Genomic DNA, 27,835 nt, shown 5'->3' on the forward strand with positions numbered 1-27,835 from the left:
AGGTACATGAGTGTCTCGGGTGACGGAGCCACAGGGGGACTGGACTGGCAGCCACACCCCAGGAGAGGTGTGCAGTGGCTCCAGCCTCCGGCTCCTTACAACAACCTGGTTGCAGCCCGAGGGAGAGGATCAGTAACAAGCGTCAACTACAAGCTGCCCTGAGAATTAAAACGGCTTTCGAAAGCAAATAGAACATGCGTGGATTTCTGGAGCAGCCGGTCGCATCGGATGGAGACTGAGTGATATCGCCCATGTGTCCCGGGGCCGGACTGACGACAATCGCTCTGGGTGAGAGACCCCTTTCCTCTCTCGCCCTCCCCGCTGTGAACTCCGGTTGAAATGCAAAGTTTTGCTTCAAGCGGCGTCGTATTTACTCCTGTTCTGCGAGCTGTCGGGGGAGCCAGTCTCATTGATTCCATTCAGCTTGAGGCTGAGGGCGCTGGGGTGTGGTTCATTCACGCCGCTCCTGTTCCCCGGCTAAGCTGGGACGTCCCGGGCCCGGGGGTTCACGATAACTCCCGAGGGCTGGGAGTCTCCGCTGGGCTTGTTGGGTGGGTGGGGTTCAGGAGCAGGGTCGCCCGGAGTTACCACGGAGATGGTGCTTCATTTGTGTTGGGCGGAGAGAAGGACAGACGTTGGGGGCGGAGAAATGCCCAGCGGGTCAGTCAGCGTCTTTAGAGAGACGAGCAGCGTTCAACTTGCAGGTCAAATCTTGAGGATTTCAGGAGAGGTGTGTGTGACCTGCAAGTCCAGCGGGGACACACACACACACACAGTGCAACGACCTGAATATCATCTCTCCACAGATGCTCCACAGATGCTGCCTGACCTGCTGAGTATCCCTGGAATTGTTTCTGCTCTGCTTAAGGTAGAAGGCACAATGCAGCCCCCTCGTACCAAGGTTGTAGTCACAGGCCGCTGGCGAGCCGGTACATTCGTGTCCCCCCCTCCCCTCCCCATCTCTTGTTGTGATGGACGCGCGTTTGTTGCCAGGAAGCGGACGACTTTGTTAAAGCGTAATGATCCCGATACCCACACCCCGTGTTTCCATCCCATCTGTCCGGCCAGCGGGCCTCATTCTAAAGACTGAAGTGTCCAAGGAAAACCTTCAGTGCAGTTGGATAAATAACCGCGGGTGAGTATTGTAGACACTGGGCTGGGAGCGACAGATGGAGTGAATTGAAGTCGAGATGTTCCCGTGCAATGATAAGCATCTAGTCTCTAGAGCGTTTATTCTGCAGCAAGGTAGTAAATAAACTATAATATGTGTTAGAAGACTGGATGTTATTCGAGAACTTGTATAGGAGCTGCATGTCTCTATCATCCCCCTGTGAATTCTTACTCCCCCTGATTGTTTAGTTCATTGGTGCCACCTGTATCGAGGTACAGTGAAAAGCGTTTGTTTGCGTGCTATCCAGACCAAGGGAAACGTATATATGATTATGATCGAGTTGTCCACAGTGGACAGATAAAGGGTACAACATTTAATATGATAAAGTTCATTAAGGATGATTAAAGGTCTCCAATGAGGTAGATGGGAGGACAGGGCTGCACTCGTGCTAACGAGGACTGTTCAATTGCCTGATAACAGCTGAGGAGAAACTGTGCCTGAATCTTGTGCTGCCCTTTCTTCCAGAGCCTAGTGTGCCACTGAAGGTTATGCAAGCCGCTTGCGTGAAGTGGCTTTAGGAGTTGAGTCGTTGGCAGACTGTGCGGTTTAAGATATCTATTTGATACAACAGTACTGAGTGTGGGGGCTGGCAGAGTGCTTTAGGTTTCAGTGGGGTTAAATGAACTGTGGTTGAGATGAGAGGTGCAGTAAATAGAATGTGACATACTCTGACACCTTCCTGCAGCAACATTGATGTTTTTCTCCTCCTGATGTCGACTCTGTAGTTATTGATCTCTCATCTCTCTGTGTACTTGGTACCCAGGGGATCACTGGCCCCATAAGGATGAAACGCTTGTGAAAACACCAGCGGCTGTGGTAGCGAGTCTCCAGCTTTTTGTGTCTATTTTAGGATGAAAAACTCCTTCATTTCACACATCAGTTTCTATTGTAATCTTTTAGGAAGTCTTTTAGGACCGAGATGAGAAAATCATTTTTTACACAGAGAGTGGTGAATCTGCGGAATTCTCTGCCACCGAAGGTAGTTGAGGCCAGTCCATTGGCTATATTTAAGAGGGAGTTAGATGTGGCCCTTGTGGCTAAAGGGATCAGGGGGTATGGAGAGAAGGCAGGTATGGGATACTGAGTTGGATGATCAGCCATGATCATATTGAATGGCGGTGCAGGCTCGAAGGGCCGAATGGCCTACTCCTGCACCTATTTTTTTTTCTATTGTAATGGGTTTAAAAACTTCAGGCCCTTCCACCACAGGGTCAGCGATTCCTTATTCTGAGTCAAGCCTGATTCTTGTATCTTGTTCGTCACCATAAACATCCCTTTTAAAACGTATAGATTAGATGTAAATCTTGCAGATGAGCCTTAAGGATTATATTTGAGTCACAGTATTAGGTCTTTGTGATGGAAAAATGAGATGTGGAGAGTGTTGGTTAATTGTGGTCGTCCTAATGAACACACTGCTGTGTAACACTGGACTGATGGCGTACAATTAGTCCAAATCTAACCAATTTAACCCCTCCTTTGCCACGTGTGCTTTCACCTATCCATGTTTGTCATCTGGAATTTATTGGCAGCCACTATAATTGTTCAATTAAAATACTTTTGATTTCATTTTGATGTATTGTTCGTCACTTTTCTTAGACAAAGTTCCTGATGGGGCTTCCCTTTAGAGAGGCAGGGTGACAGGTCTACAGAGTAATGCAGAAACAAGGAAATGCAGATGCTGCTTTACAGTAAAAGACACAAAGTGCTGGAATAACTCATAGAAATAGAAAATAAGTGCAGGAGTAGGCCATTCGGCCTTCGAGCCAGCACCACCATTCAATATGATCATGGCTGATCATCCAGAATCAGTACCCCATTCCTGCTTTCTCCCCATATCCCTTGATTCCGTTAGCCCCAAGAGCTATATCCAACACTCTCTCAGCGGCTCGGGTAGCATCCAGGGAAAACATGGATAGGTGATGTTTCGTGTCGGGACCCTTCTTCAGTTCACCTCTCTGAAGAAGAGTTCGCCTCCATTATGAATAGCCCACTCCTCATGTTGAGAATGATCCGTAGTATTTCATTGAAAACTATTATCTCTGACATTGCATTTCTCCTTCAGTGCTGTACAAGATCATACCTTCATTATGTGGTCCCGCCTCCTGCATTAACTTAAGCAGGGGAATCAATCTCACTGCACTCCCCTTGATGTGCCCTGTTCAAAACAAAATCTTACGAATGTCAATGAGGTAAAATCTAATTATTTTAAACCCTAGAAATGCAGCCCCGGTGTACTCTATCTCTGTCCCTACGGCAAACCTGCCATCCCAGGAACCAGTCCGGCAAATCATCATTGCAACCTCTCTGTGCCTGGAGTAGTCTATGATATTCTAGGCTCCTCACTAGAATGGTACTGTGTAATGTAGGTGATATGATTATTAAGTTTGTGGACAACACCAAAATTGGTGGTGTAATGGACATTGAAGAAAGTTGTGTAAGATTACAACAAAATCTAAATCAATTTGGGAAATAGAGTAAAGGAATGGCAGATTAAATTTTATTTGGACAAATGTGGAGTGATACGCTTTGGGAAGATAAACCCGACAAATGAAAAACCTACATCCCTCACTAGTCACATTTTTGAAGAACCTCTAGGTTAGTCAAACGTCCTCTCAGAATCTGAAATAAGGAAAAGGGACAACAATTGAACTTTCATAAAAGATTTATCAATTCTTTTACGTTTAGGTTTCATTTGCCACTCCCACTTTGCTTTCATTGTTTCTAAATGTTATTTGGTTGCACTTTGATCTTATTCAATGCTTTAATGAGTCATTATTACATTGCATTTCTATATCCCAGTGTTTTTATCTTGTGGCTAAATGTGAGCACAAAGGAATTCTTATGAATTTCATTGAGGTAAAATCGCATTGTTTTAAACTCTAGAAATGCAACCCTTATTTACTCTATCTCCACTCTAATGCCAAACCTTCCATTCCAGGAACTAGTCCGGTGAATCATCACTGCATCCCATTTGTGCATGGAACACTGTATAATCTCATTTACTCAATCCCCTTTACTAGCCATCATTCCTCCTCTCTGACTGCAACTACACTGGTCTGCCAGATCAAGTTTATGACTGCCTCAGCTACAGATCTTGGTCGGGGTGGTGAGTTGCTGACTATGGATAGAGGCTTGGATAGAGTGGATGTGGAGAAGATGTTTCCACTAGTGGGAGAGGTCATAGCCTCAGAATTAAAGGACGTTCCTTTTGGAGGGAGTTAGTCAGAGGGTGGTGAATCTGTGGAATTCTTTGCCTCCGAAGGCTGTGGAGGCCAAGTCAATGGATATTTTTAAGGCAGACATAGATAGTTTAGTACGGGTGTCAGCGGTTATGGGGAGAAGGCAGGAGAATAGGGTTAGGAGGGAGAGATAGATCAGCCACAATTGAATAGCAGAGCAGACTTGATGGGCCGAATGGCCTAATTCTGCTCCTATCCCTTATGTCCTCATGAGTTGTGCTGAAGGACTATTTTCTTAAGTGTAGTTTTCTGTCTTTTAGATGCTTACTGTGGAACGTTGCCTAAGGTTTCTCTTGTTCACATTTAAACACTTATCAATAGGTGTGTTGGAACTATATAAGTGAGCTTGCATCTATGGATCCATAGATGCTGTCTCACCCGCTGAGTTTCTCCAGCACTATTGTCTACCGATTTTCCAGCATCTGCAGTTCCTTCTTGAGCTTTATTTGTTTTGAATTACTAATTCTGTACAGAGTTTACAGCAGGACTCCAAGGAGTGTTAATGTGTAGCGGGATCTTGGCGTGCAAGTCCATAGTTCCCTGGAATGGCAACACAAGTAGATAGGTGGCAAAGAAGGTGTACTGCAAACTTGCCTTCATCGGTCGGGGTGTTGCATATAATAAACAGTCATTGTGCATCAGTATAAAATCTTGATATTGACACAAGGTGGTGGAATGACTCTGGGTCAGGCAGCATCTCTGGAGAACAAGGATGGGTGACATTTTGGGTTGGGACCCTTCTTCAAACTCTGAAGTATAAATCAGCATCTGCAGTTCCTATCTATGCGTATAAAACTTTGGCTAGGCTAAATTTGGAGTATTGTCTGCAGTTCTTGTCACTACTGAGGGAAATATTTAGCGGCATAGAGAGGCTGTAGACATGGTTCACCAAGATGTTGCCTGGATTAGAGAGTATAAGGAGAAGGCTGGTGAAACAAAGGTTGATTTCTCTGGAAAACAGAGCCTGAGAGGTGACCTGATAGAAATATATCAAATGTTGTTGGAAGGAACTGCAGATGCTGGTTTAAACCGAAGATAGACACAAAATGTTGGAGTAAGTCTGAAGAAGGGTCTCGACCTGTCACCCATTCCATCTATCCAGAGATGCTGCCTGGCCCGCTTAGTTACTCCAGCATTTTGTATCTATCTTAGAAGTATATAAAATTTAGATTGGTATCCGTGGGGCAGATAGCCAAGTCTTCTTGCGTGGAAGTGTCAAATACCTCTAAGGAGAAAGTACAAAGGAGATTTACGTGATAAGTTTTTTAATTTGGATGATATAACACAGAGAGTGCTAGGTGCCTAGTACGTGCTACCAGGGATAACCATGGAAGTAGGTACGACAGCAATACTTTAGAAGCTTTTAGACAACAGAGGATGAAAGGATATGGACCATGGCATCTGCAGTCAAGTCTGATGAGTTTAATTTAGCTTCATAATCAGCACACACACACACACACACACACACACACACACACACACACACACACACACACACACACACACACACACACACACACACACTTCCTGTGCTGTACTCATCTATGTTTTGCAGCAATACCAACATTTTGTAGCAATAAATAAAATAAAACGAAAATTAAACTTGGCCCTTTAATAAAACAAACCACGATGGTGTTCATCAGTGCAGTCCCAGCAGTTCATTGCTGAATCTATTTTCTTTGAGGTGGCTATTGGACAGCTGTCGATTGCCTTCACTACTCATTGGCAGATGTTTGAAATCTGCCCCTGAAATTGGTTATTAATGTGTTGTTATAGTGGGGTGGAGGAGCAGCCTCTGTACACAATCTTTTCTGGGAACTTCCTCAAAGGATTCCCAATTTGCCATGTGCCGTGATTGAATGAGCCTGATGATGTGCTGATTATTTTTTTAGCGGTGGGGTGATCATTTTCCGATACGCCTCCATCTCTTGTCAGTCGGTAACACTGGCTTTTTGCACTTCATTTTGAACAAGCCCAAAAGATGAGACAATCTCTCTCATTAGGCAACAACGGAGATTGTAGTCAGTTAGCATGGTCTACTGGGTTTTGAGGGAACTTGATTCACTGATGTTCTGCCTTCACCAAAGTCTTTGGAACTTGTATATTAATGTAAATATATTTGAGGTCCGTATGGTCTTTTAAATTAAAATAAACAAAATATTCGTTATTTAAAATAAACAACTATTTAATACTACTATGCCAAGGTAAATAATCAAAAGGTTATCAGTTAATCAAAAGTCCCAACCCAGAAATTTCCCTTGACAGATGCTACCTGACCCACTGGTTTCCTCCAGCACTTTGTATTTTCCTTTTGATACTTCCACTGTAGTTGATTATTAATGGATATTTTAATGCATGCACAGGTGCACTATCATTGTTCAAACACCTCTGAATGAAATCTAACAGTCAACAGATTTGTTGGTGGATTTATTTGAGCCTGTTTACTCAATTCATTAAAAAGAGGTTGGTCGGTGGTCAACATTGTCCGTTTTGCTTTAAAGCTACACCCAGTGAGATTTGTTTTTCTTATTTGGTAAGTTAGTGGCAATGTGCACGCATCCAGCTAGCTGTTTCATTATCCCAAGGGTCTGCAGATCAATAGAAATGACACAGCCAATGCATTGCAGCATTCTCTCACAGACGTCCAAAGACGTACAGGTTTGTAGGTTAATTGGCTTGGTATAAATGTAAATTGTCTCTTGTGTGTGTAGGATAGTGTTAACGTGCGGGGATCGCTAGTCAGTGCGGACTCGGTGGGCCAATGGGCCCGTTTCCGCACTGTATCTCTAAACTAAACCAAAGTTCAATATCGCAATGTTACTCTTTTCCTGCCACATACATTCAAAGTTAAAATAGATCTGCCCTTTTATGACATGGTCTTTAGAGGATGCAGCACTAGGGAAACTAAGCTGCAAACCACCTGTACTCTTTACCTTGATGTTCACGAGCTTACTTTTGACAATCTGGCCCCTCATTGAATGTAACATCTGAATCTCTGTAGTTGTTGGGCTCAACTGAACAACTTGTTCTCCATGGGGCAGCATGGTGGCACAGCGGTAGAGTCGCTGCCTTACAGCGCCGCAGACCCCGGCTCAATCATGATTACGGGTACTGTCTTGTTATCCCCGTGAATGCGTGAGTTTTCTCCAGGTGCTCAGGTTTCCCCTCACACTCCAAAGATGTACAGGTTTGTAGGTTAATTGGTTTTGGTAAAAATTATAATTTGTCCCTAGTGTGCAGGATAGAGTTAGTATGCGGGGATCGCTGGTCGGCGCAGATACAGTGGGTGAAAGTGCCTATTTCTGCGCTGTATCACTAAACTAAACTAAACATACAAACTATTTTCCAACCCCAAAATGCTCACTAAGCATTCTTGTCCATTTAGAACTGAAGAATTTCAAGTTCAGTTCGTAGGACATCAGTGATGTCTTCAAATTAAGTGAATCAGTGTTAAAGGAATAAGGCCGGCAAGAGGTTTTGAAATAGAAGTTTACCTGTGTTCTTGTTGAATGGTAGTGCAATGTAGAGGGGCCGAGTGGCCTAATCTTACTCCTGCTTACGATTGGTCCCTAGTTTGAATACATATTCTCCGCTGAATCATTTTGTTGTGTGTTTTTATTTTTGCCTTCTAAAATCTTCTGGACCATTTTTGTACTAAACACCATGGCGCTCTCTCTGTTTCCATTAGTTTGGTGTCCCATTGCTTTAACTCTGGACACCACCCAGTAATCTACTGTCAATATAGTTATTCTGCATAAATAAATGGTGTTCAAATATTGGGGCAATTAAAATTTTAGCAGAAAAGGTCATAAAAATAATGGACCTGTCCCACTTAGGCGATTTTTTTTTTAAGCAACTACAGGCTAAATTTTCAACATGTTGAACATTTTTTGGCAACAGTGGGTTTTACGCAATGAGCATAACTTGACTTCTCCTGACATAGGTGCTGTCGTAGGTTGTCGCCAGGATGACGTAGGTTGTCGCCGGTTTTTTCGGCGACCTGCTACGACTATGACAGTCGCCAGCAGTTGCCTAAAAAATTGCCAAGTGGGACAGGCCCATAAGGCAGAGAGTGAGAAACTTCGAAACATGTGGATTGTATCCTGGATACAATGAATGGATACATTGAATGGCGGTGCTGGCTCAAAGGGCCTAATGGCCTACTCCTGCACCTATTGTCTATTGATATAGAAAATATTATATGTGTCATATCAGTAACCTTGAGAGGGAGAGAGAAAAGTGAACTATGTTAAAAGAAAAAGTACACTAGTAGTAGATGACAAAGTAGACTGAATGAATGTTCACTCCATTGTCATTTGAACTTTCAGAAAAGAAAGGGTTAATAATAGCATGGAGTCATTAAAGAATGAATTGATTTTGAAGCAACAAAGGGGATTGATAAAAGTTGATGTGGTTAATATTTAATGAATAGACTTAAAAACATTTGTAAAACAATTATTTAAAATTGGACAGTGGCTTTGTGTTACGTAATTAGCCAAGGACAGAAATTGAAGAGTCATGCTGAATAAATGCTTCCATATGAGGAAGAAATAAGCAGGTGATGTACCTTGGAGAAACAGGCAGTTTTAATATTAGTGACTATTATTATTATTATTACATTGCCGACTGGTTAGCACGCAACAAACTAATCTATTTGCATTTGCTAATAAACTGAGATTAGGGCAGCAAATGCATTAGACGTTTCTTCCACAGTGACTCTCTCTTGGTGATAATACGGTCGAAGTTTCCAGGCTATGGCTGCAGCTATAAACAATGTTTTGCAGTTCAGCGTACAGCTGCTGTCGGGTGTTCCATCACCCAATGTACAGCTGCTGTCGGGTGTTCCATCACCCAATGTTGAATCAGTCACATTTAGATATGGATGATCTCCCTAAAATAGACACAAAATGCTGGAGCAACTCAGCGGGGCAGGCAGCATCTCTGGAGAGAAGGAATGGGTGACATTTTGGGTTGAGACCCTTCCTCAGACTGATGTCAGGGGAGTGGGTGGTACATATATACGGAAGTGTATAGATAAGGAATTAGAAGGTGCGAAAACAGTCAAAGGGAATGGAGATCAAGGAACATGTAGAATAGATCATTGTTAGTTACCTAGTTGGCTTGGTCTCCAGGCCCACCAGGGTGTGAAGTGGCTTGAACATCAGCAAGTCCACCACAGATTAGTGAGGAGCCTTATGGGCCTGTCCCACTAGGCGTTTTTTTTAGGCCACTACAGGCGACTAGTTTGTCACCACATGTTTGCCGGTGGTCGCCGGGAGTCGTCTCCTCAGTCGCACAAAAAGTCGTAGCGTCTTTCTGGTCGCCGCTAAATTTTCAACATGTTAAAATATTTTCGGAGACAGTGAGTTTGACGCCAAGGAGCGTAGCTTGACATAGGTGCTGTTGTAGGTTGTCGCCAGGGTGACGAAGGTTGTCGCCAGGGTGACGAAGGTTGTCGCCGGTTTTTCGGCGACCTGCTACGACTATGACAGTCGCCTAAAAAATCGCCGGGTGGGACAGGCCCATTAGGTTGACCTGTCCCTGAAACCTCTGACAGCCAGATGGGGCCTGCCTTGCTTCTGCCAGCTGTCAAATGCCACTAAATATTTTTGAATATGGAGAAATTATTTAAAAAATGTTGTAAAATAATAATTAAATGAAACAATTTAAATGTAACATTCAATATATGATCGACTATAAACCTGTAAGATGTAAATCAAAATGGAAATAATTTCAAGGAAATTTGATTTCTTCACCACACAGACCTTCCACCTGTCAGTGAGGTGCTGACAACGGACCGGTTCTGACCCGGTGCAGAATCCAAGGGCTGTTATATTTTTTCCGCAAGTGTTGGATTATGTGGATGTTGTGAACTCGCCTCCACTCACACTGCTCCTTTCAGGACTGCCATTTGACCAGCATGCTGTCGTCCATTTTGATAATATTTTTAGCAGCATTGGCACCAGATGCTGAGTCAGTCACCACACATAACAGAGCTTGTTTGCTACAGCTTGTATTTGATCAGTGAGTCATAACAACTACCGTCTTGGATGTCCATTGGGAACAACTCTGATAACAGTTCAGATTATTTTGGATGAATGCATTTCCAATTACAAGTGGCACAGCATGCTGTCGTCCATTTTGATAATATTTTTTTGAGAGGCAGCTGATCGAGTTGCTGCCTCTCAGTTCGATCCTGTCCTCGGGTGCTGCCTGTGTGGAGGCTGCACATTCTCGCTCTGACTGTGGGGTTTTCCCCTGTGCTCCTGCATCCTCTTGTATCCCAAAGACGTGCAAACTGAAATGAATTGGCCACTGTCAATTACCGAGTGTGTCAGTGAGAGGTAGAAGATAATGATGGAAAATATCATCGGATTAGTGCAAATGATTACTTGATGATTGGTGCAGAATTGGTCATCTGAAGGCCTGATTCTCTGCTGTATAACTAACTCCATGTAACATGCAGTAGTGTTTAATTAGTCTATTAATTGGGTAAGAGTGGGAAAAGGACGCTGGTGTTTTTTCAGGGTTCTGCCAAATGCAGTTATGGCCATTGGGCCACAGGATACATTGTACAGGCACCCTGCACTGGAAGAAGTTCAAGGTGATGAAAACAATCCAGTCAGACTCATGACTATTCCTTCTGTATATTTAATGTGAGGAATTCCCGCACAGATTATACATGGCTGAAATGAAGGGCTAAAGTGGGAATGGGGAGGACAAAGAGAAGCAAATCAATCTGCCAGCTCCATCTGGAACAATATCTGGTGTTGTCCTTGTGGTGTTTGCATGTTCCTCCTGTGACAGAGTGGGTTTTCTCTGGGTGTTTCAGTTTCCTCCCACATCCCCAAGACATGTAGGTTGATCAGTTCATTGGCCTCTGTAAATTACACCAATTAATGGTAAGGTGGTAGAATCACCCACACATATACTAGAACTAGAATCACACAGAATTTTTATTCTGGGGCAGAATAAGATCTCTTTGGGGAGGGTGGGTCTTTGAAGGCGTGCGGTGGGCAGATGGACCAGTTTCTGTGCTGCATCTCTCCGTGACTACATGTCAATTCTTCTATGTTTTGCAGGTCCTGCCACTCTGTGATTCATTCTAATGACCCTCCACTGTAACTTCAGCATCTCGAATCGATGTAGTAAGTCTCCTGTTTAGTTTTGAATGTTCTTTTCTTCAATTTCATGCTCTGTGCCAGCACTTGCAGTTAGAACTCTGCTGGTCCAAGCCTTGCACTAGTGTGGAAACAGGCATCTGTTGCCCTGAACAGTCCTTGTCTGCTTTTGCATTTAGATGCAAGAACTTAAGCACCAATAGGCCACTCGGCCCCTCTAGCCTCGCCATTTAAAAGGTCTGATTTGCCACAAAGCTAGAGAGTGGTCCTGACCTACTATCGACCTCATTGGAGAACCTCAAACTATCTTTAATGGGACGTTACTGGACTTTATCTTGCACCAAACGTTGTTCCCTTTATCCCGTGTCTGTACACTTTGGACGGCTTGATTGTAATCGTGTATAGTCTTTCCACTAAGTGGATGGCACGCATCCAAAAAACGTGTCCCTGTACCTCGGTACACGTGACAATAAACTAAACTTTAAAAAAAACAAAAAAACTGCTTCTGTGTTGGTTCCCCATGGTCCTGAATTCCCTGTTCTTGTAAATAAATTCTCTGCTCTCTCCCAGTGACCCAGCTTCTACAAGCCTTTGGGGAAGGGAATTCCAGAGAGTCACCCCCCCCCCCCTGCTTTGTACCTCAGTTTTAAATGACTGCTCTCTAATCTTTCAACATTATCCCTTCATTCAAGTTTACCCCACCAGTCAAAATATCTCAAAATCTACCCTGTCCTGGCCGCTAAGGATGTTGTGTTCGAAAATTGACATAAATTATTTCGTTACGCGATGGCAGAGGAATCTTGCCCTCCCCTGCCCTCTAATTAAATCTCCTACAGCACCATGGTAACTAATTACCCAATTATCAGACCTGGGTAGTCGCCCAATGGCCTAGATCAGAGGTCTGATGGAGGGTCTCGACCCGAAACGTCACCTATTCCTTTTCTCCAGGACTGCTGCCTGACCAGCTGAGTCACTCCAGCATTTTGTGTCTATCTTCGGTATAAATCAGCATCTGCAATTCCTCCTTATGCATACCCAGTTGTCACATTGTTTTATCTAGAATGTTGCTTTGGCAATTTCTCTGCTATTTGTCTTATCAGTGCCACACTCATTGGTTGGGGAGCACTTTAAATTGTCCTGAGTCAATATTGGGAGCCACCTATTTGATTTGTAACTAACAAATATTTACAATTTGCACCACCCAGCTACACTTTTTTTAATCAGCTTTTATAAATGTTGGTTATAATGATGTAGTTCAAATCTCCAATCGTGAAAACTAATATTCAAGGAAATTAAAATTCAATGGAAAAAATTAAAAGAATACTGGACAAACATAGCGGGTTACGCAATATCCATGGAGGCAAAAGATGGATGTCAGTGTTTCAAGTTGAGATGCTGTATCCATCCAGACTTCAGTTTTTTGTTTTTATTTTCGACTCCTAGTATCTACATTTTAAAATAATGTTCACAACTGCAGCTGATACTTCTCTTCCTCCCATCTCAGATGTGAATGGTATAAACAATGGGATTATTATTATCCCAGTCATCCTTGGCATCTCCTCTGTGGTTCTGATCACGATAATCATATGGAAGACCTGTAAAATGAAGCAACAGAGGGAGCGTGCACCAGTTATCCTCCTGCAAGGTGTGTGGAACTATTCCTTTGTGATAAATTAAATGATGTGAATAAATATTATCACTTCTGAGGTCCTATTAGTGCATCGATCTATTCTCAGTAGTATTCAAGGCAATGCCCTTAAATAAAGCACATTCCCTTAAAGGCTAGATCGGATAGGTTTAGAGGAGTACTAGACCGAGTGGGACCCGTTGGGTCCCTGTCACATGGGAGGCCTGGTCCCCCAACGCAACCATTTCCCCAACGCAATATTCCACCACTCACCCATAGCCCCCCCACTGTGCTGGGGCGGTTCATTTCCCCTTATCCCCAGCATTCCCTCCCCCTCTTTTGCCTCCCTGTTTTTAAACTTTAAAAAAAAGTGCAATTGCACACCGCCTGGACTTTAAAAAAAGAACCCAATTGCACTTTCCCTGCCTCCCCCCGCGCCCCCCCCCCCCCCCCCCCCACTCATCTTAGACTTTAAAAACGTGCTCTTTAAAAACTCAGTGTTCTGTGATTGCAACATTGCTGCGGGCAGGGCTAGCAAGGATTTGGATTTTTGACACTGAGAAGATGTAAAAAGTCTAAATCTTAAAGTTTTAAATGTGAATAACTTGTAAAATATACCATCAATCTGATCAGTAGTGGGAAGATGACGGTGCTGGGCTGATCAGTACTCTTATTCTGACAGTCGCAAATCATTTTCTCTGTTTCTTGTCTATTTCATGTTTGCATTGTTGGACGTTAAAATATTCTAAACCCTTGTCCCAGTCCTATGATTTTTCTCTAGATATTACTATGTAATTCACACTATGATGTCCATTCCCTGCATTTTTTCCACTACATATAATGACGTGTGGTTTGTGGACCAATTGGTCAGAATATTGGCCAAAAGAGCTGCACAGCAGTAGACCTGCTGCCTTATAACGCCAGAGACCGGGTTTCGATCCTGACTAGGGGTGCTGTCTGTACGGAGTTTGTACGTGCTCCTTGTGACTGTGGGTTTTCTCCGGGTGCTCCAATTTCCTCCCACACTCCAAAGACGTACTGGTTTGTAGGTTATTTGGCTTGGGTAAAATTGTATACAGTAGGATAGTGCTAGTGTACGGGGCGATCGCTGGTCTTTGCTGACTTGATGGGCCGAAGGGTCTTTTTCCGCGTTGTACCTCTAAACTGCACAGATCACATCCCATAAATGTTGGTTTTTAACTTGATTCTATCTCTAGACAAATCTGAGCCTGTCCGTCAGCTGGAGATTGAAAATGGATCGTTGTCGACGGCAACTGAACGGATGCTGGCAACTAAAGACCCCTCTCTGAAGCAGTGGGAAATTTCCCCCGAACACATAGTTGGTAATTTGGAATATATGCAGAGTGGGAGTTATGGCCCAATGTATATGGCCAACATCCTCTCTCTGGATGGGTCTGGAGAAGTCAAAGCTGTGTTCAAGTCTCTTCATGGTAAGTAAAGAATATCCCTTCACATTTTGTGTTTCTTTCTCTTCCCTTTGTGGTAACTTATCTCAGTTGTGTTCAAGTGTAGGGTTGGCTGTAGAAGTCTACTTTCTATAATTTTATGAATGCCGTTTTAAATATATTCACTGTGTTTTGTCAATTGAGACGTGTGATCATGATTACCCTATTCAGAGCTCAACATCTGGCACCCAGTTGGTATCTCAGTTACTGCACTTAAACATCTGGAAGATTAAGGTTGGGTTCCATTCTTTCACATTTGGATGCTCACCCCAGTCCATTTCATGAGATTAAGCACCGGTCTTTGGGGGTGGGGGGGGGGGGGGGGGGGGGGGGGGTGGAAGAAAGAGAAAGATCCCATATAACTAAGCTGCATTGTAGTGCAGAATTTAGTGTAATGGCTACAGAGGTTAGGTTAAAAAGAAAAGTGCACGTGCCGGAACAAGGTATATTGGAAGATCAGGAATACATCCTTATGGGAGATCCAAACAAGAGTCTCATTCAAGTGGGGAAGAATCTGTTCTTGAATTGATTGTGCATGGTTTATTTTGCCCAGGAAAAGGGGAGAAGAGTTAATGACCAGGGGGTGAGGAGTTGATTCTCTTGGCAGCATTCGCAAGGCAGCATGAAGTATAGATGGACTCAAGGGGGTAGGGAGGGGGGTTGCGGCAGGTGGAGGCTTCTTGGTTTGTGTGATGGACTGGGCCGCCCCGCGTCCACAGCTCTCTCTATTTTCTTGAGGCCTTGGGTTGAGCAGTTGCCATTCCAAGCTATGATGCATCGAGACTGGATCCAGATGCATCCAGATATGGTGCAGTTGCAGAAATTGATCAGGAGTATTGGAGACACGCTGGATTTCCTTAGCCTTATAAGGAAGTAGAGGTGTTGATGTGCTTTCTTGACCTTATTGTCAATGTGGGTGGATCATGGCAAATTGTTGGTTTCTTTACACTCGTGAAGCTCTGGATGGTCTCCTCTTCAGCACCATTCATTCTGATTCCACCTTACTTCCCGAAGTCAATGTTCAGCTTTTTCATTTTGCTGATGTTGAGGGGGAGGTTGTTGTCTGGAAACCAAGTTACTAAAGATGGACACAAAAATCTGGAGTAACTCAGCGGATTAGACAGCTTCTCTGGAGAACAGGAATAGGTGACATTTTGGGTCGAGAAGAAGGGTCTCAACCCGAAATGTCACGTAATCCTTTTCTCCACAGATGCTGTATGACCTGCTGTTAATCCAGCTTTTGTCTGTCTTCAGTTTAAACCAGCATCTGCAGTTCCTTCCCAACCACGTTACTAAGCTGTCCTACCTGCACTCTGTTCGAGATCCAGCCCACTTCCGTGGTGTACTGGAGTTGGAGCAGAATTTGGCTGCACAGCCGTGAGTGTATGGGGAGCACAGTAGGAGCAGAGGCCACAGCTTTGTAGTGCACCAGTGGTGATAATATTCACGTCTGAATTTCCATTACCTCATTTTATCTGGGAGTGGTGGGTTGGAGATTTTGTGGTTGGTCTTTTTTTTAATTTTATTTTACAAGTGTGTGTTTTGTTTGTGATGCGGAAAGATTTCTGTATTTTCTTTTCTATGTCAAGCTTATCTTTTATTCCGACTGAGATGCCATCACATGTTTGGCCTCGTGGACCAGTTGCTATGAAGGAAAGCTGTCTGCCAGAGTGGCTCATTTGGAAGAGCGTGAAGGAATTGCACCTTATTCTAATTTCCGGTTGCTGCTAAAGATTCACTTTACAAGCGATAACATGTAATGTAACTCACTTGACATCAGCCAGTGAATGCATGAACGTTCTGGTGGTAATATCCTTTGTAACAGTGACTTCAAATTTAATTTCCCCCCCCCCCCCCATCCTAACACTCTTGTGTGCATTGGTCCCAACATGGCAATACCTGGTCTCTTGCTAAAATTCTCATTCCCTCCAAGTCCATGCCTCTGCCTCTATCACCTCCCACAACCCCTCCAGAATCTTGCAGTTCTTCACTCTGCCCTTTTCTGCATTCTTGATTTTGTTTATAGCACAACTGGCAGCTTTGCCTTCATCTAAAATAAACACAAAATGCTGGAGTAACTCGGTGGGTCAGGCAACATCCCTGGAGAGAAGGAATGGGTGACGTTTTTTGGGTCGAGTCCCTGCTTCAGACTCAGACTGAATTGTGTAGATACAAAAAGATAGAATGGGAGGCTGAGAGGTCAATTAAATAATGTGATAATAGTGGGGAAGAAGCTGTTTCTGAATCTGGCAGTATGTACTTCCAAACATTGCGCTGCAGGCCTCGGCTCATCAAGTGCTCCCCAGATGCGTCTTGTGTTCTAATGGTTTTTTGCCTTAATCACCCTTGTACTGTGAATAACAACCGCTACAATCTCGTTGATTGTTTGGTGGGAAATAGATCCTTGGCTCATTCGTCACCATTTGTGCATTTTGATTTATAATTCATTTTTTTTCAAGCTATAAGCAGTAGTTCAATAAATGACCATAGTAGACAATTGGTTGAAAAACAATTAAAAGCTGCTGTGAAAGGATTAAAAAATATAATAACATTAGCACAGTTTGTAGAGAGTATAAGGAGCTAAGCATTTCCAAAAGTTGTGGGTGAACAAACGGTTTGAGGGATTGCATGGAAAGAATATCCCCAATCAAATATTGTACAAAGTGCGGTGGTCTTGGTGGGCTGCGTGGCTCCTTTTTAGTTCCACATTTGGTCTATTCAGATGGCTGGTGGTGGAGATTGTTCTTCCTAGTCCCGTGTCTGTACTCCTGTGGCGCTGGGCTAAAAGCAGAGTTTTCAGCAGAGGGAGCTATAAGCACGTTTAATCCACAGATTACATTGGCTGCTTAGACAAACCCAACAGTGAGGTGTATAGGAATTGATTTTTAATTTGTTTTGCTGGTGCTGAACTTGACCCTTTTCCCATTCTATGAGCAGTTTGTCTTAACTGGGCATGAGTTTCCTGAATCACTGGTACTATTATAATGTGTAAGAGACATTTGGACAGGTATATGTAGAGGTATGGGCCAAATGCACGTAGGCGGGAGCAGTGTAGATGGGGCATCTAGGTCAGCGTGGACATGTTGGGCCAAAGGGCGTGTTTCCGTGCTATATGACTCTATCTCGCTGGGATGTAGCACCAACAAGTGAAGCTCGAGTCGGTTGTGAAAGGTTGATGCTGTTCAGCAACAGGTGGGGAGAACAGTAAACCTTCACGCAACCTGCCTGGCCAACGGGAGTGTTTCTCCAGATCCCCATGGAAAGCCCAATCACTTGCACGAGACACTTTCGAATAGGGTTATGTGGTGGCTACAGAGGCAGTGACAGGAGGTGCTTCAGCAAGTATTTAATGGGATCTAGTAATTCAAAGGCATCCTCACGAAATTGACATTTACAAAGAACTCCTCGCCAAAAAGTTATTTTAACATCCGTCAAGGACACCTGCCGTGGGAACATAATGTAACCTCTCCAAATAATTCTAGTAGCGTGTTGGAATTTTGATGAGCTTTTCTATTCAAATTCCAAGTCTATCTGATATGGCCATGAACAATGAAGCATCGTAGCAAAAGGATTTAGGAACAATTTTCTTGATTTTTACAATTCGGTGCTTTTTGTTACATCAGACAACGCAAGTGCAAAGGAATTGAGTGACTACCTGGACCTGCTGAAGTTCCACACAAAGATCTGTAATCATGAATCCATTGTGAAGCTGCTGGGCTGTCAAACAGAGAGAATGCCCCTGTACTTGCTGTTGGAGTTCGTGAATGGGGGAAACCTATTGCACTCCTTGTGGAAATCTCGTGAGGTTTGCAGATAATTTATTTTATCTTTTTTTTTTTTTTAGGAAGAAACACATTTTAAAAGTTTGCTTCACTCATTATGGGTGAGCCGAATTTGGTTTGTGTTATGTGATTATACTATAATTGTTGGAAAATTGCCAGCAGAAATATCCCAAACAATTTTGTTTTTTTGGGTAATGGTTAATGAATCCATGATTCCACCATTGTGCTGGGGTTGGCCATTGACTTCAATCTAAACCAGAACATCATGACGATTGAAGCAAATCAGGGGCATTAGGTCTTTTGGCTTCCCAAAGCTGTCCACCTCTACCACGGCACAAATCAAGTGTGAGGCGGAATGACTTTCATTCACTGGATGGGTTCGGCACCAACAACAATAGACAATAGGTGTAGGAGTAGGCCATTCGGCCCTTTGAGCCAGCGCCGCCATTCAATATGATAATGGGTGGTCATCCACAACACATCATTCTGCATCAGTTTCTGCATTCGAAACTGCACCCCGCCCACCACCCTAACTATCCCTTCCTTCCACTGCATACTGTGGCTGAAGTCTGCACCCACCGCAGTGATTTTCTGTAACTCGCTCAACTACAGTTCCCAAAGCAGAGACTACCACAACGCGTCCCCAATATATTGCTGATCCTCCATCAGCCCTTATGGCTCTGTCAGCTTGTACCAAGTGACCTAGCCCAATCCCAGAGTCCATCTTAATGTGCAGACAGGAACCGCAAAATATTAGTGGTCAGTGAATTGTGTCAGAATTTATCTGCTGTACCCTATTTATTATTTTAAAATATTATTTATTTTCTCTCCCCATGTGTAGACAGAAGCTCAAGCTGGAGGAGGAGAACTTAAACTCACTGAGAGAGATGTATATAGCATTGCAAAGCAAGTAGCATGTGGACTGGTAAGTTTAACCTGTACTTGTCAGAACAATTTCTACCGAAACTAGCTAAATATTATAGTTACTCAATACAAAAAGTATTGGGACAGCAGAGAGTATCTGGGTAACAAAGAATCCGACGCCCTTTTGTCTACTTTTCACATTTTGTCTTTGTCACTTAACGGCCTGGCCCACTTGGGCGTCATTTGCGCGTCATTTACACGACATCCTAAAAATTGGTCGGCGCGTCGTGACTCGTGGTGAGGCGTGTTGGCTTATGCAGTGACAGACGGTAACCCGCGGTGCCCCAGGATTTTGGAATGCTCAAAATCCTCGCGCGCCACCTGCGTGCCGTATCCCTTGCGCACACTGACGTACTGCTGGCGTACGCTGACGTACTGACGGCGTACGTGGAGCGCGTGGTGACGCACGAACATTGCCTATGCTCATTTATTATGCGTCACCGTGCGTCAGCGTCCGTAACCACCCGTCGCCCGTACGCCGTCGGCGCGCCATTTGTGCTTCATTTGAGCATCGCACCACGTGACCACACGGGTATAAAGCAAGCGTAGTTTTTAAAATTTTTCACTGGGAAAATCCTTGCCACGGAGATTGGACTAAGTTCAAACGACATCGCAAATTGCTCCCAAAAGAAGCAGGGCCCTCGAGCACGGTGCACGACTGTCATACTGCCAGACGAAATTCGTGTGACAGTCACTACCAGCCTGTCGCGTAAATGACGCACAAATGACGCCCAAGTGGACAGGTCCTTTACTCCACCCATCTGCCGTTCACCCCCCCCCCCGCACCTTTCACCTATATCCAGGTATCCCGTGCCAGCCTTTGCCCAACCCCCACCTCTCTTTTCCTGCTATTCCCTCCCTTTCTCCACAGAGTCTGAAGAAGGGTCCTGACCTGAAGCGTCGTCTGCCCATTCATTCCACAGATGCTGTCTGACCGCTGAGTTCCTCCACCACTTTGTTTTGTGTTGAGTCTAACCTGCAGAGACTGTTGGGAGTTAGTCCCTACAGGAGTGTTGGGGAATTGCAGTTTAGTGTTCACTTGTGTACACAGAGCATAGTTGTCAAAACTACAAGTAGCTGGCCACCATCTCTGGGACTTCATTGGCTCAGATTTTTCTGTTAACTTTGAAGTTTTTAATTTTATCAGATGAATGTAACTTTGTAAGTTAATTGGCTTCAGTAAAATTGTAAATGTATAGGATAGTGTTAGTGCACGGGGTGACCGATGGTTGGCTGAAGGTCCTGTTTTCACAGCTGTATCTCTAATGTCTAAAGTCAATGAACCACTGAAGTCGAGCTCTTTGGTTGGACACAGTTTTAGAGATTACTTGCCGTATACTTGGATTGGACAGCAATTCCCAGTCAAATCAAGGGCACTATGTCCTCAAGAATACTTTATTTAGTCTAGGGCTTAATCATAGAAATATTGCTGAAATGGAAAACAGTATTTTCTGTAGAATTGGCCCATTTGCACATTGGAGTTGCTATGCCCTTATCAGAAGAGTTAAGAACTTTTCCCACCAATTCATGCACTGCTGCTCCTTAATTCTTAATGCATCTTACCCTATCTATGTGTGCAAGTCTTGTTCGGGGAACCCTGTCTTTTCATTTACCTCTTCTGTAAGTGACTGCTGTAATTCCAGGTCACCGATCCACTGATCCACAATGTGAAGTTTTACTTTGAAGGCTTTGAACAAGGATTCTTAATTATTTTCTTAATCATATTGTTATTCCTGTGTTTATGTGAGTTGAGGATTCATTCAGAATTCTGTAATGTAATTTTGCTTTAATCCTTCACCTTTAGCAAGCTTTCTCTGTGACATCTTTGGCTCAAGGAGAAAATCCCAGCTTGCCCATTCAAATCTTGTGGCCAAAATCTCCCATCTCTCAACCTTTCCAGTAACTTTCTTTCCTTGGTCCAAGACAGTCATTTCTTCCTTGAGTTAGGTAACTAGAGTTAGGGCATGTATCTCTGGCTTAACCTGTGCTTTTTACAAGCTCAATGTAAATTGTCCACATTTGTATTCTTCGCCTCTGTTTCTGAGTACAAAGATCCCATATGCTTCACGACTTGCTCTCTCGATATTCCCTCCACTTTCTAAGATTTACGTCCCAGAACACCCAGCTCTCTCCATCTTAATACACCCATTACGCCCATGCCATTTATGTTGCCTCTTTTTATGCTTTCTCATCACACATTTTCCTATTAAATTGCACCTACCTCTTGTGTTCACATTCAGCCAGTTTTCCTATGTCTTCTTGCAGGAATGAATGAGTGCCAAACCTTCAGTGTTTGAAGGGCACAGCATTGATTGATTCCATGACCAGTTTAAACGATATTGACTGGTACTGCTACAACCTCGGTATTATTATGAATCTGTCAGACCGGGTAATTCATCGGAATTTTAGCTTCCAGTCGTGGGTCAGTGCACACACTCCTGCCTCTGGTTCAGAAGCTTGTAGATTCAAATCCTACTCCAGATATTTGAGTAAACTGTGCACATTCTGGTTGTCCTATCCTTCAGCTGAGGTTGTAACGCAACAAAAGATTTTCAGCTGAAGAGACAGGTCTGAAGAAGGGTCTGAAGATCAGTCTGAGGAAAGGTCTCGACCCGAAACGTCACCCATTCCTTCTCTCCAGCGAAGCTGCCTGTCCTGCTGAGTTACTTCAGCATTTTATGTCTATCCTCGTTATTTATTTATTTATTTATTTCTAAATATACTTTATTCGAGAAATAAATAAATACAATACAAGATCCATACAAGACTCCATCCGACATCCTCGGAGACTATACATACATTCAATAGTTTCCCCAAATCACAATTTTACCCCACACCCTTGCCACTCATGTGGCCCACTGGTGTGGAATCCCTTCCCTCATTTTGAGGGGCTTCTCCACCACACCCTGCCCCCCATGTTCAGCAGCGGAAGGAACCTTGGACTATGGTCGTCCCCCACCGAGCCTTGGCGTTGGCTGCACGGAGCTTCAGTGTGTCCCTCAGCACGTGCTCCTGCAGTCTGCAGCGGGCCAGTCGGCAACATTCCCCGACGGACATCTCGCTCCGCTGGGTGGTGAACAACGCTCGTTCAGACCAAAGAGTGTCTTTCACCGAGTTGATGACCATCCAGCAGCACTCGATGTCAGTCTCTAGATGCGTCCCTGGGAACGGTCCATAAATCACAAAGTCCTCTGTGACGGAGCTGTTCGAAATAAACTGTGACAGGGACCCCTGCAGACCTCTCATGACTCTCTTTGCAAATCCACACTCTGCAAAGAGGTGGGCAACCGCCTCCTCCTGCAGTTCCTTCCTAAAGATGTTCTAATGGCCAGTACACCGGATTCTTTGAAAGATTAACTCACTGATGGCCCTGTTGGGTGAGAGTGAGCTACTGCGACACATCAAATGTGATAATACCGCAAAAGTATTGCAGAAATAGGGTAGAAACTGAAGAAGGGCCTCATCTCGAAATATCACGTCCTCCAGGAATGTTGACCTGCTGAGTTGATCCAGCACTTTGTGTCTGTATTACCCCCTCAAAAGTACACGATTGATTTTAAGTGTTTGAGATCTCCTTGTAAATGTCAGTATTAATACGTATAAATATCTGGTGCAGGGTCATTGACCTGAAACATTGACCTTGCTTCTATCTGGAATGATGTTGACTGACCTGTCAGATTCCAGTATTTTCTATTCTATCAGATTTCAAGTGGACATTCTCATGCTAATTTGTTTCCTCACACATATTTCTCCAAATGTATTTTTATTTATTTTTTAAATGTAAAAGGGGGAATTGCCATCTTAAAAAGAATACGGAGCCAGGGTTTCATTTTGAGAGTGCAATGCAAATGTTGAAGCACTGGATGAAGTTGGGATGGCAAGGTTTGGCCAACTTCAACATCCGCCAAGATTCCAGTCCGTTGCCCTTGACTAGATGGTTGGTCTCCATTGTGTGTTGTGCAGGGGTAGATCAAGGACAGTTAATTCACCAGAAAGAGCAGTGAACTGATTGAGGGTTGTAAGGTAAGATTCTGATGCGTTTTGCACTGTGTGTAGTAAATTGAATTGAAAGGATCATGTTTAGAATTTACATTTTCTTTCTATCTGCTTCGTCCAAGAATATCTGTTCATTCAGGTTGTGGACGGGAGTACTGTTCATGTTTAATAAGCTGCTGTGACTCAGTAGAAAGCAGGGACTGATGATAGAGAATTTTTTAAATCTCTGGTGGTGGGTAAACTAATTTCAGAATTAGCTGGCGTGAGGGTTTCTGAGACAAAGCCTTTTTATTGTCTGCTTTGATAATGTGATCGCAGTTAGCTCATTGAAAGCTTCCAGCTATGAGCAGAGATGGAAATTCTGGCTCTTCTTGTCATCCACAGATTAACTGTTGTTCATTTTCCTGAGCAGAATTGTAGTTCTGTTTTGACTAAAACCCAGTTGAAAACATTGCGTATCCAAAACTCTCTATTCAGACTGTTTATCCATTTGGAACAGGAATATCTGACTACAAAGCACCACCTAATCCACGGGGATGTTGCTGCCCGGAATTTACTGATCCACGACAATCTCACCGTTAAACTGACTGGCCTGAGCCTGGCCTTTGATGTTTACAAGACGAGGACTCTCTCATCCCACAAAGCAGCCCAGGTTCCCATTAAATGGCTTGCACCCGAGAGGATAATGAAGCTGCCAATTACGGAGAAGAGTGACACGTGAGTACAAGAGCGTTTCCCTATTGGAATGGAGGGGAGAGTTCATTGGGGTCTGAAGTGTTGTGCGATGTATTGTAGGTGCCCAGTGTGAACAGGAACCTGCAGTAAAGATTATGAATGCAAGTGGGACATTGTTGTGCCTTGTCAACAGCCTTTCCTTTCGGACTTGCTAACATTTGTAGAGTATTTGATATCCATGCACTGAGGGAGAGAGCTCAGTTCAATATGTACCAGTTTCGCATCAGAAAATATAAAATTGGTGAATATTAAATTATTATCTGTAGCTGTTTGAGTACATGTTAAAATGCTACCTAGAAACCCAATGACAAACTATTAGAGTATCAATACTGTATTGAACATTAGGATAAATATCCATTAGCTTTATAAGAAAGAGTGGGTGTGATTCTGTTTAATGAGCAACTGCATTTTTATTTATTCACTTTATTATTTGCGCATTTATTTATACACTTTTATTTGCAGGTGGTCTTTTGGAATTCTTGCCTATGAAATAATTACTCTAGGTATGTATACAGTCTAATTAACTGCAAGTATTATACATTCATGATTCAATACTTAGCACCTTTTCCAGTGATTTTGCTAATGGACCCTAATGACCGTAAATTTCACTTTATCATTATCCAATTTAAAGGATCCAATCTAAATTCCTTTGAGTATTTGGAAATGTAGCAACTGCAAATGGTGCCGATGTCTCCATTATTCATCTAGGATTAAATATCCATTGAGATATGATGTTAGTTCGAGGCTGTATTCATAGTGTAGGTGAAAAGGAATGAATGTATAATTGTCAATGGAAACCATTTTGCATTACAACCAATCCTGTTGACCTTTAATTTCTCTAATCGGAAAGGTATACGATTATGATGGTTGCAGTGTTTTACTGCAAGTTGTTGCTTCAAAGGGCATGTTTGACTTGGGGAATGCTGCTGAGGGGTTGATAGTTCACACACCGTTGTGCTTCTGTTTAAGTAATAATTACTTGACTCTCTGATGACTTTTGCAGGTTCTCCTCCATATCCAGAACTTCAGCCTCTGGAGGTGTTTCCAAAACTGCAAAGAAATTATAGAATGTCGAAACCATCTAATAGCAGCAATGCACTGTAAGTACTTTCCCATTCACCAAACTAAATTGCCAAACTATGAAGAGCCTTTACAATAGACAGTCAATGGTATGGAATAGACTGCTTAGTTGTTTGAGCCAGTGTGGCTTCTCACTAATACCTTTCATTCTCAAAGAAATCTGTTGGTCTCACTCAAAAATGTCAAAAAAAGCAATCCACTTTGGAGAAGAGACGCCGTTATGCAACAAAGAATGTGCGTCTTGACTTGATGCCAAAATGGCTAGCACTTCTGTTAAGATTATGTTCTGTTCTGAATTCCACACCAGAATAATTTCATACCTAATCAAATCACTATTTATATATTGACTAGATTACTCTTCAGCCCTGGTTAAGCACTAAACTAAATGATTACTGGCTATAGTGAAGTGGAGACGCATGAAACTGCATATGCTGGAATCTAGAGCAAAAATCTTGAGTGCTGGAAGAACTCTGGGGATCAGGCAGCATCTGCGGGGGAAATGAAGAGACGGTGTTTCTGGTCGAGACTCTTCTTCAGACTGATGGTATTTGGCTGCTGATCTGTTTTCCACTAGATCAGCAAATGTAATCCATTAGGAAGGTATCAGCCTTGGAGTTGTGCAGCGAGGTGGCTGATGAACTGACCACCAGTGATAATTTAGCCTCTTTAGCAGTCAGATGGAAGGTGGCAGAACGGATTACAAGTTTCAGCCACAAAGCAATTCTGACCCTGGGCAGGTTGCCAGGACGAGTGATGAGAGGAGACATGTTGTGGGAGGTTCTCCAAATCATGATTGGGATTGATGGTAGGTGAGCAAACAATCGTATTTTCCAAAAAAAGGTGCATCTCAGACCTTTTGGGATTTGGAGTATGCATTACTGTTTCTACATGCCCCACAATCTTCGAGCCCAAAATGAGTTGCTTCTCATCCGGTTACTGGAGAGAGATGTCTAATTAATCCTGCAGCTTGAGTGAAGAGATTGCAGGAAATTAGCTTGCTCCTCCTCCATTTAAAACTCCTGGAAGTGACAGAGTGCGGCAATGCAAAAGTTACAGTCGAGTGTTGAGTAGGAAACTGGTGCACCAAGCGGAAACCTGCAGGGTCATGGGGAGAAAGTAAATGGCTGATGTTAAGGGTCGCAGCACTCAAACAGCTTTGTTTGTTGCAGATTTAAAAAACAACTATATTGCAGAATACAATCTGTTTTCATTCCCTATTTTAATCTCTCAAATTGTTTATTTTGAATGGTGAGCGCTGAGGACTTTGTTCTGAAACTGTTTGGCAGTTATCGAACACTGAGCTAAGTGAAAATGCACAATTAGAGTGAAGCAGTAACACGTGTGATTCATGGTTAATGAGGTCAGTGGATATTCAGCTGTCACATTGTTGTGCTCAGGAGCTTGTTCAAGCCTGTTCTTCCATCACTGTTTCCATTAGAATTCAATACAACTGCTGGGAATGGCCGGTTTCCTTTATCATCATTACTTTTTTTTGCATATCCTTCATTCATTATTCTTTACCTCTCCACATCACTGTCTATATCTCTCGTTTCCTTTATCACCCATTCCTTCTCTCCAGAGATGCTGCCTTTCCCACTGAGTTACTCCAGCTTTTTGTGTCTATCTTCATTATTATCATAACTTCTGTTCAAAGCAACAATCTACAATAGGTGGCCCCAATATTAATTCTTCCCACATATTTTCTGATCTCGTCCCCAGTCCCTCTGCCATAAAGTCGTATTGAGTTGAACCGTGACCTAGGAACCTGTAAAATCATACGTTGTAACTTTGTTTGCCATTTCCCTTCCAGATATGATCTGATGAAACACTGCTGGCAATGGAAGGCATATGATCGGCCAAGCTGGTCAGAGTTGATCAATAAACTCAATTCCTGGATGAATACTGCTGACAAGGTTGAATTGCTAAAGGTAGCCGATGATCTGGACCTTGACCAATACAAGCAAGCTGCTGGTGTTTTCTAGCAAGAACTACAATGCAAAAGCTGCTTGGCTGGGACCATTTTATAACTGCAAGTGTTGAGGCAAATGCTGAGTATTAATCTCAGTCGCAGAATACTGCCTGCTATACAGACTGTGAATTTGTGCTCTGGCTGGCCAAGCTGTGACTGGATTGGATTATGCAGTGGATTAACCCAATACTCTGTTATGACTGATGACTTGGAGAAGCCCTCTTGGGCTGTGGTAACCCAGGATCTTTCACTGCTGTTGCTGAAATTCAGTGATGGCTTGAATCTAACACAAAACCACTTGTACAACCAACACTGCACTCTGATGTTTGACGGCTGAGGAAAGATAAATCTGCTGGAGGACGCAATTGGACTGTTGCAATCGGGGAGTAGCATGCAGTAAACTCCAGAATATAAGCTTGAGTGTACTCGGGTCATGATTAGTGGTGAGGTTTCTTAGTTAAAGGAGAAGAAATGGTAACATATTGTTATATACAATTGACTAAGCTGTCTGCTGTGAAGTTCCAATACATAACATCAGTTTTGTTTTGGCTTCAACCCCTGCACTTGTAAAACAGGCTGCTACTAAAAAATATCAGATAAATTCTACAGGTCACTGTGAATCTCCAAATGTAGGAGTAATTTTCTTGGGTGAGTTGAGATTGTGGTGTACTGGAAGGCATTTGCAAAACTTGAAAATAAATTTAAAATCTGGTTAAAGTTGCAGC

At 43.3% G+C, this 27,835-nt stretch overlaps 1 protein-coding gene across 1 annotated transcript; it reads left to right on the forward strand.

Annotated features, from left to right (window-relative positions):
* Window positions 1–41: 41 nt before the first annotated feature.
* Window positions 42–27,827, forward strand: styk1 (serine/threonine/tyrosine kinase 1). Its single transcript, XM_033048001.1, has 10 exons — window positions 42–288; window positions 11,493–11,558; window positions 13,036–13,176; window positions 14,376–14,609; window positions 18,248–18,429; window positions 19,248–19,331; window positions 23,826–24,043; window positions 24,524–24,564; window positions 25,065–25,161; window positions 26,952–27,827. The coding sequence occupies exons 2-10, from the start codon at window positions 11,519–11,521 to the stop codon at window positions 27,121–27,123; spliced, it is 1,209 nt and encodes a 402-aa protein (XP_032903892.1). The 5' UTR covers window positions 42–288; window positions 11,493–11,518; the 3' UTR covers window positions 27,124–27,827.
* Window positions 27,828–27,835: the final 8 nt, after the last annotated feature.

This window comes from Amblyraja radiata, chromosome 31 (genome assembly GCF_010909765.2).
Source record: "Amblyraja radiata isolate CabotCenter1 chromosome 31, sAmbRad1.1.pri, whole genome shotgun sequence".
NCBI classification, from domain to species: Eukaryota; Metazoa; Chordata; class Chondrichthyes; order Rajiformes; family Rajidae; genus Amblyraja; species Amblyraja radiata.

Bases quoted from the DNA above. Each gene is read 5' to 3' on its own strand.
- styk1 (XM_033048001.1), top strand. From the start codon at position 11,519: ATGACCCTCCACTGTAACTTCAGCATCTCGAATCGATGTA. The intron at 19,332-23,825 runs GTAAGTTTAACC...CATTTGGAACAG, and splicing joins AGCAAGTAGCATGTGGACTG to GAATATCTGACTACAAAGCA. The intron at 25,162-26,951 runs GTAAGTACTTTC...TTTCCCTTCCAG, and splicing joins TCTAATAGCAGCAATGCACT to ATATGATCTGATGAAACACT.